At 46.7% G+C, this 9,033-nt stretch overlaps 1 protein-coding gene across 1 annotated transcript; it reads right to left on the bottom strand.

Annotated features, from left to right (window-relative positions):
* Positions 1-6,403: 6,403 nt before the first annotated feature.
* On the bottom strand, positions 6,404-8,193 carry LOC145952011 (uncharacterized). The gene is made up of 3 exons (XM_083064229.1): positions 7,654-8,193; positions 6,780-7,425; positions 6,404-6,696 (listed from the first exon to the last, which is right to left on the bottom strand). The coding sequence occupies exons 1-3, from the start codon at positions 8,191-8,193 to the stop codon at positions 6,404-6,406; spliced, it is 1,479 nt and encodes a 492-aa protein (XP_082920355.1).
* Between the last annotated feature and the right edge of the window lie 840 nt (positions 8,194-9,033).

The following is a 9,033-nucleotide window of genomic DNA, read 5'->3' as shown; positions in this document are numbered from 1 at the left end:
TCTAATGGATTTTGATGGATTTATATTATAAGATTTTAAAGGATTTTATGGAATTCACAAAAAAAAATGGATTTGCAAAACTACAAAATTTAATAAAAAAAATATAACACAAATAAGAAATAAAAGTAAAACCGATACAATTTTTGTATCTTTTATCAAATAATTATCTTTATAACCCCAAGCGTGTGGTTCAACGGTAGGGGTTGATCCACGCTTAAGTAAGGTCAGGGGTTCGAATCCTGCCTTGTGTATGCAGTCGCGTTAAATCTTGGGGCCAGCTATCCCACCCTTTGACAAATAATTGACTTTAATGTCCTCCTAACTAACATTTCTTTACAGATTCTCTTTCATGCACTTGAGTATAAATAATATGTTTAAAAATATGGTCTTTATTGAAGATGAAAATTCATCTACTAATTCAATTGAAAATTCATTAGATCGACATTTTTTATAAAACAAATTATGTATGCTACATGCTAGTAAAAGTCTAGTTTGTGTCTTAAATAGAAATAGAGGTTCTAACTTAAAAATTGTGAATTGTGATTTAAAAATATTAAATATCTTTTCAATCACATTTTCTTAAGGATACATTTATTTTCATTTTGAGGGTCATTACCATAACCTATAAAGTCTTTTAATATATGTTTTAAAATTTGATATTTCAATATTAAATTTTGTTAAAATAAATAGTTAAATTTTAATAATTTTAAAATTTAAAAATAAATAATATTTAATAATACAAAAATAATTAAATATTTAATAATTAAAAAATATTGATAAATTATAGACCAATTGATAGATAAAAAAAGATAGAAAAAGAAGAAAAAATAAATGAAAGAGATGAATAAATACATAACAAAAATAGAAGTGAAAAAAAGTCATGCAAAATCTCAAAGGTTTTTGTGAAATTGTTTGATGAGTGAATTACATATAAATTACACTAAAAAAATCTCGCAAAATCTACTATTCAAAATAATCAAATGAAATCTCTATATTTTTAAAAGAATCTTAAAAAAATTCAGATTATCTTAATTGAATATCTTAAAAAAAAGTCTTAATTAAATATTTTAAGACTTTTTTACAATAATTTTTTTTAAAAAAAAATCTATTGAAATCCAAATTCAATATAACCCTTTAATATATCATTGAATATTTAAAAGACAGAAAAAGGAAGAAAAAAAAATTAGGAGAATAATTTTATTCACAATTACTTCTTATTCAATAGCTTGTCAAGATTGTGACTAATGTATGATAAAAAAATGAAAATGAAAAAAATGATAATTTCATTTTTAGGGAATAAAAAATAAAATGAGCATTAAAATGTATTAAAATTAAATTCGATTGAAAGTGAGTTCTAAAAGAATTCTCAGTAAACTACCAATATTTCTCATGACGAAAGACAAGGAAAAACGTTATATATATATATATATATATATATATATATATATATATATATATATATATATATATTGTTCTTACCGGGGATCTGAGGTAGAGTTGATCCACTGAGTAAGCTCAGTGAGTCTCCTTCGCTGGTATGCTTGATGTTCCAAGATGGGGGTGGTACTTGCAAAAGAGACTTCGATGCTAAAGTTAGGGTTTGTATGACTGTGAGTCTCGTATAAATAATGCACGTACCTTGGTGTGATTAGGGTTGTGTTGGGCCTTGGGCCCGAGATCAATTACGATCTGATCAGATAGCGGATCTCGCCTAGATCGAGATCGCCCAGCGCATGTCCGAGGTCGTCCTACGTTGTGATACCGAGCTCGAGCTCGGCATGGCGGTACGGATAGTACACTAGCCCCCCGAGCTCCGAAGACCGTAGGTCGAGGAGTTAAGACCGAGCTCGTCAAGTGGTCGTGACCCTTCGCGTACGCCTGCCTGTCGAGATGCCATGTGTCACAACTGGTCATTTCCCGAAAACGTGCAAGTGGCGCGTTAATGAGAGTGACGGTTATGTAATGAGGGTTTGCATTCGTCTTAATGGTTCTCAACTAATATGTTGTCAGATGTGCCCCTTGACTGACACGTGTCATGACTGTTTTGAATTTGGGAAAAACCCTTTTCTCTCACTCGCGCCTCTTCCCATTTCACTTTACTCATTTTTCGCTCTTTCAACTTCTTGCGCACGCTGCTTCTCTCGCTTCTGTTTGTCTCTCGCCTTTGTCTTCTCTGTTTCCGTCGCCGTTCCCGGCAACTGGGTTCCGCTCCTTCCTTATTGCTCTTTCTTTTGTCAAAGGAGTACCAGGTACTTCTATTTCTCTGTTCTCTCTCCCTTCTCCAATCTTCTCTTTCTTCGAGTCTTTTTGCTTTCTTGATGGCTGGAAAGGGTGGTGCTGGATCTTCCGCGCCTACCAAGGGCAAGGATAAGGCGCGGGGCAAAGCGGTGTCTACCGGAACGGCCGCCGCCGAGAAGAAGAAGGTGGTGAACCCGCCTAAGGACCTCGTTCCAGGCATTCCTGGTTACGATTGGGTTCGGCACGAGATGGGGGGAACCCAGAGTGTCTTCCGGTCGTTTCTTGAGGTTAATGCGATTTGGAAATTGAACAGAATTTGTGACCCTTCTCTTTCCCAAATGATCCATCTTGAACCCTGTCAGGCCGGTGAGGGTGTGTACATGGGGAAGTCTACAGACCCTCCCCATTTCTATGTCTTCCTGTGTTTCTTTAGGGATTTAGGCGTCTGCCTTCCTTTCACTCAATTAGAGTGTGATTTTTTGAATTTTATCAACTCGGCTCCTTGCCAGTTGCACCCAAATAGTTGGGGTTTTTTGAGGGCTTTTCAAGTCCTGTGTTTAGCTTTAGGGATAGAGGTATCTCTTCCCGTCTTTCTTCATTTTTACCAGCTGAAGATAGGAATTCCGCCTTATGGCATTCTGTCTCTGAGTGGGAGTAGAGATGCGGGTTTATTCACTCTTTACTCCCAGTCATACAAAAACTTTAAACAAGAGTTTTTCCGGGTCGCCCTCGTGGATGTCGACCCGTTGGAGGATGGGGCGTTCTACTTCGGCGGGTTGCCGAAATTCCCTTTCTATTGGTGCCCCAAACCGTCTAGGTTTCATGGGGTGGGCCAATTGAAATTGACGACTTTAGAGGCGGCCGCCATTGAGAATCTTGTAGCGCTTCCTCGTCTGCTGGATTGCAAGCTCGTCCTGTCACTTGCAAACTCGGCGTACAAGGAGAGGGGCTTAGAGAGTGAGTACTCCGTTTTCCTTAGGTTGCTAAGGTTTGTGAAAACTTCTTTTGCTGATGTGTTTTATCTGTGTTTGCAGGCATAATGGGTAGGAACAAGTGGCATGAGCTGAAGCACCGCTACAATGTTGCCGAGATCGAGGTTCCCGAGCCTCAAGAGGAGGAGGTTTCCCCCTGAAAATCAACCGAAAAAGAAAGAGGGGTGAGAAAGAGGTCGGGGGGACCTCTGCCCCTCGTAGCACGGAGGAGGTGACCTCCAAGGCTGTTGATGCCGACGCGGTCGACCTTACTGGGAGTCCTCCGCCTGGGGAGGCTCCCCAAATGGCTGCTGCGGAGACTGTTGAGCAAGTCGCTCCCACTGCCGAGGTAAGTGTCCTGTTTTCTTTAACTCTTCTTTTATGTTGGCTTTGCTTGGTTTATTGAGGCGCTATCGCTTTTTGCAGGCAGGGATAGCTTCCGAGGTGGGGGCTCAGGTCGCTGAGCAAGTCTCCCAGGCCGCCGTGGTGAGTACCTCGCTTTTCGTTTTTCCTTCTATCTTGTATGTTGTTCTTTTATCTTTTGACATGGGGTCATTTTTTGCAGGCAGGGGACGCTGCCGAGACTCAGGTGCCTCCGAGGTCGGAGGCGCCAGGCGTGGATCCTCCTATTGCCGAGCAGGGGACACCTGTTTCTGCCTCTATCGAGGCCCGCGGCGAAGGGCCGAACTTCGAGGTCCCCACAGCTACACCTGGAGCTTCGGCGCCCCCGTCTGGTTCATCGTAGGGGGCTTCCCGGAGCCAATATTTAGCTCACCGCTTCGGGAAGGGTCGCTTGCAGGAGCGATTGGACCATGTGAGTGCTTCAGTTGACATGGACTCGTTGTGGAGCGCGGGAGTGACTGCCGAGAAGTTCTTCCCGCAAGGTTCGCTGAGCTCGGACGACCAGGGGCTGATAGACGAGGTCGGGCCCGTGGAAGGTCTTGACGCCGCCCAGGTCTTTCTGTAGAGGACTATGGCGATTGTGGACCACTGGAAGCATAAGTGGTCCAAACAGCAGGAGGACCTGGTTAGGCTGAGGAGCCGAGTCCAACCTTTGAGGGAGGAGAACAGGGCCCTGAAGGAGGAGAACAAGGTTCTGAGCGCCGCCCTTGGTGAAGCAAAAATGCAGGGTGCCGAGCTTCGAGCTGCGAGCTGCAGGGGGTTGCCGCCTCGTCTCAAGGTCGGATACGCTTCTTGGAAGATCAGGTGACGTCTTCTCGTGGTCGGGTTTGCTCCTTGGAGGATGAAGTGACATCCCTGAAGAGCGAGCTGGTGGCGGCGACTGAGAAGCGCCTCTGCGACGAGGTCGTCCTCTGTGGCAAAGAGGAGGAGGTCGCCTCTTTGAGAGTGGAGCTGGCGAAGCTGGAGGCGGAGAGGGCAGTGTTGGAGAAGAAGCTGGAGGAAACCGAGCGGTCTGTCTTGTTTGAGCATAAGCAGGGTTTCCTCAAGGCAGCTCGCCAGGCGAGGCTTCTTACCCCGGGGTTCGACTTCTCTGCCATGCACGTGGAGAAGGTTGTCCGCTTCGACAAGCTGGTAAAGGAGGATGACGTCGAGGACAGCTCTAGCGAGAATGCCTCTGCGTAGGCTAAATGTGTAATAGCCTAGTTTAATCTTCTCTGCTTTATTTTTTTTGTTGAATTCAAGTGTGGAACTTTGAAGACATCGCTGTGTATTCATGTATTTTTTGTCTATTTGCCATTGCGCTTTTATTTGCCTTCGCGTTTAGGCCTGATTTTGTTTTTCTGTTTGCGCGTTTTGAGACACACGTTCAATGTCTGTTGTGTACTTTTATACTTTGTGATACTCAGACTGAGTTTCGGGGCGGAATGGATTGCGCTACGGTTCAAATTTGACCTTGAGTTGATCATGTCGAGGGTTGAGCTTGACCTTGGATCGTCGTGAGGTAGTTTTTGTGAAGGTTCGAGCTCGACCTTGAGTTGATCGTGTCAGGGTTCGACCTCGACCTCGGATTTTCGTTAAATAACTCTTTGTGAAGGTTCAAACTCGACCTTGAGTTAATCATGCCGGGGTTCGAATTCGACCTCAGATTTTCGTTAACTAATTTTTTGTGAAGGTTCGAGCTCGACCTTGAGTTAATCATGCCGAGGTTCGAATTCGACCCCGAATTTTCGTTAAGTAACTCTTGTGAAGGTTCGAACTCAACCTTGAGTTAATCATGCCGAGGTTCGAATTTGACCCCGGATTTTCGTTAAATAACTCTTGTGAAGGTTCGAACTCGACCTTGAGTTAATTATGCCGAGGATCGAATTCAACCTCGGATTTAAGCAGAGTGAATTGCACGAAGGTTCGAACTCGACCTTGAATGAGAGCGAAATAAGTTGGTTCGAACTCGACCTTTATTTAGCATAAAACATAAAATGATGCAGAACTAAGAAAATATGAGTTGAACAGAGTGAGTCATTTTATTGATTGTGTAAGTGTGCCTCGTTAAAAACCCTCTCAGCCAAAATCCATTTTTCTATTTTTTGGGATAAAAGACTGAGGCGGGAAAAGAGTGCACAACTCATTCGTACAAATTTAGCTGAAATAAAACTTGAGATGCTTAGCATTCCAAGTTCGCGGTATAGGTTTTCTGCTGAGCTCTTCTAGTCGGTACGCTCTATTTTCCAAGTCTTCTGTAACTCGGAATGGGCCACCCCAAGTGGGTGCAAGCTTCCCATCTGACGTGTCCTTCCGTGCCTCACCCAGCAATCGCCATACCAAGTCGCCAACTCGGAAAGAGCGAGGTCGCACCCGAGTGTTGTATCTTCAGGAAGCTCGGAGTTTGCAGGCTTCTTCGTGGATTTGAGCTTCGTCTCTAAGCTCTTCAACCAAGTTGAGGTCGGCTGCTAACTCTCGAGCGTTTTGCTCGCTGTTGAAAACTTGGCGTCGGTGGGATGTCTCTCTGACTTCCACTGGGATCATTGCGTTAGTTCCATAGGTCAGCCTATAAGGTGTTTTTTTGCGTGGTTGACTGGGGGGTGCAATGATACGCCCAAAGGATGCTGGGGAGCTCGTCGGCCCACTGTCCTTTGGCGTTCCCGAGCCGCTTCTTAAGTTCCCGGAGAATGACCTTGTTGGCTGCTTCGGCTTGACCATTGGTCTGGGGGTGTTCCACCGAGGTTGGGAGATGCTTGATGCCGAGCTCACGGAGGAAGTCCTTGAATCCCTGTGCGATGAATTGTCGACCGTTGTCAGTAACGAGGGTGTGAGGGATTCTGAATCTGCAAACAATACTCTTCCAGGTGAACCTTTGCACATTTTTGGTGGTGATTTTTGCGAGTGGGCATGCCTCGATCCACTTGGTGAAGTAGTCGATCGCCACTAGGAGGAACTTGAGCTGACCTTTTGCAGGGGGGAATGGCCCGAGGATGTCCATTCCCCACTAGGAAAAAGGCCATGCCGACATCATATGGTGGAGAGCTTCGGGCGGTTGCCGGTGTGTGTTGTCGAACTGCTGGCATTCTTTGCACTTTTGTACGTAGTCCTGGCAATCCGATTTCAGAGTAGGCCAATAGTATCCAGCTCGGAGTACTCTGGTCGCCATTGAGCGTGCTCCGGAATGCATGCCACATATGCCCCGGTGAATTTCCTCGATTACGTAGGCTGCCTGAGGCGCGGTCAAGCACTTGAGCAGTGGGGTGGAAATGCCACGCTTGAATAGCTCATCCCCGATAATTACGAACTTGGCCGATCTCATCCTCATCTTTCGAGCTTCGTCCTTGTCTTCGGGCAAGGTTCCTTCTTTCAGGTAACTCCAGATTCCTGTCATCCACCCCTGGTCTTCGCTGTCGCTAGTATTGACGACCTTGTCGTCCAGGCTGGGTGAGTGCAAGGTCTCCTGGATGATAGTCCGGTGTTGTCCAGGTCTTTTGGTGCTGGCGAGCTTTGATAAGAGGCCAGCTCGGGCATTTTGTTCTCGCGACACATGTTGTATGGTGAACTCGTCGAAGGACGAGATGTGTTGGGATGCGATGTGGAAGTACCGTTGTAGAAGAGTATCCTTTGCTTGGTACGTCCCACTGAGCTGCTCCACCATGAGCTTCGAGTCGCTGTTACAGCTCACTTTTCGGGCCCCGAGGTCGCGAGCTAGCCTCAGTCCTACGAGAAGTGCCTCGTACTCCGCCTGGTTGTTGGTCACCTTGAAGTTGAACTTGAGGGACTGCTCCAAAGTGACTTGATTTGGTCCTTCCAATATGATACATGCGCCACCACCCTTAGAGTTGGAGGACCCGTCAACGTGTAGAGTCCATAACTGGGGTTCCTCAGCAGTAGTGGGCGTGAGCTCGGCTACGAAGTCGGCTAGGCATTGAGCTTTTAGGGCGCCGCGACTCTCGTATTGGATGCCGAACTCGGACAACTCGATCGATCATGCAATCATTCGTCTGACAAGCTCCGGCTTTCTCAGGATTTGCTTTATGGGGTAGTCGGTTTTGAGTATCACCTGGTGGCTCTGGAAATAAGGTCGGAGACGCCGTGCTGTGGTGACGAGAGCCAGTGCCAACTTTTCGATCGTTTGGTACCGTTTCTCCGCATCTTGGAGGACTCGGCTGATGAAGTAGATCAGTGTCTGCACCTTTTGATGTTCTTGCACTATCACTACGCTGATGGCGTTTTCTACTACGGCCAAGTAGAGGAGGAGGTCAGTTTTGTGGTCCGGCCTCTGTAGGATAGGCGGGGTTGTGAGAAAAGTTTTGAAACATCGGAAAGATTTTTCGCACTGATCCGTCCACTGGAAGTCTTTTGGCTTACGTAGTAGAGTGAAGATTGGCCCTGCCTTCTCCGCGAGTCTGGGGATGAAACGGGACAGTGAGACTAACCGTCCGGCTAGGCGTTGGACTTCTTTCACCATTTGCGGACTCTGCATTTGAATGATGGCTTTGCACTTCTCAGGGTTGGCCTCGATTCCTCTGATAGTGATCATGAAGCCGAGGAACTTGCCTCCCTGGACGCCGAAGACGCACTTCTCTGGGTTGAGACGCATGTTGTGTCTCCTGATCTAGGCGAACACCTCGACGAGGTCGGTAGCATGGTCGGTGGCCGAGGTGGTCTTGACCACCATGTCATCGACGTAGACTTCCATGTTCCGCCCGATCTGCTGGTGGAAGACCTTGTCCATCAATCGCTGGTAAGTGGCCCCTGCATTTTTGAGACCGAAGGGCATCACCCGGTAGCAGTAATTGGCGTGGTAGGTGATGAAGGAAATATGCACTTCGTCAGGTGGGTACATCATTATCTGGTTGTACCCGGAGTAGGCGTCGAGGAAATTGAGGAGGGCGTGCCCGGACGCGCCGTCGACCAGCCTATCAATGTTCGGCAAGGGGTATGAGTCCTTGGGGCATGCTCTATTCAAGTCGGTGTAGTCAACGCACATGCGCCATTTCCCCGAGCTTTCCTTCACCAGAACCACATTCGCCAGCCATGTGGTGTATCTAACCTCACGAATGAAGCCAGTGTTCAGTAACTTCTGTGTCTCGGTGATGATGGCCTCTTGCCTTTCGCCCCTGACCTTCCGCTTCCTTTGAGCTACTGGCTTCACCTCCTATGATAGATGAGGTTAGCATCGATACTTGGCATGTCGGCACTGGACCAGGCAAAGAGGTCGGCATTCTTGAGGACTTCAGCCTCGAGCTACTATCGTAACTCCGGGTTCAACTGCCTGTTGATCTTCGTGCATTGCCCCGGGAGCTTTCTGATCTGGAGGTCATCGAGCTCGTCGATGGGACTTGGTCGCTCATCATGGGAGTCGGACCTCGGATCGAGATCACCGATGTCCACATGGTTGATGTGAACCACGGTGGGAGGATCGCTGCGGTGGCACTCG

This window comes from Cajanus cajan, chromosome 9, assembly GCF_000230855.2.
Source record: "Cajanus cajan strain Asha chromosome 9, NIPB_CcT2T_4, whole genome shotgun sequence".
NCBI lineage: Eukaryota > Viridiplantae > Streptophyta > Magnoliopsida > Fabales > Fabaceae > Cajanus > Cajanus cajan.
Note: the sequence above shows the minus strand (reverse complement) of the source record. Positions and strands in the feature narration are given on the sequence as shown.

Bases quoted from the DNA above. Each gene is read 5' to 3' on its own strand.
- LOC145952011 (XM_083064229.1), bottom strand. From the start codon at position 8,193: ATGCGTCTCAACCCAGAGAAGTGCGTCTTCGGCGTCCAGGGAGGCAAG. The intron at 7,426-7,653 runs GTGATACTCAAA...TCCAACTCTAAG, and splicing joins CTTATTTCCAGAGCCACCAG to GGTGGTGGCGCATGTATCAT. The intron at 6,697-6,779 runs GCATGCATTCCG...TCGGATTGCCAG, and splicing joins AATTCACCGGGGCATATGTG to GACTACGTACAAAAGTGCAA.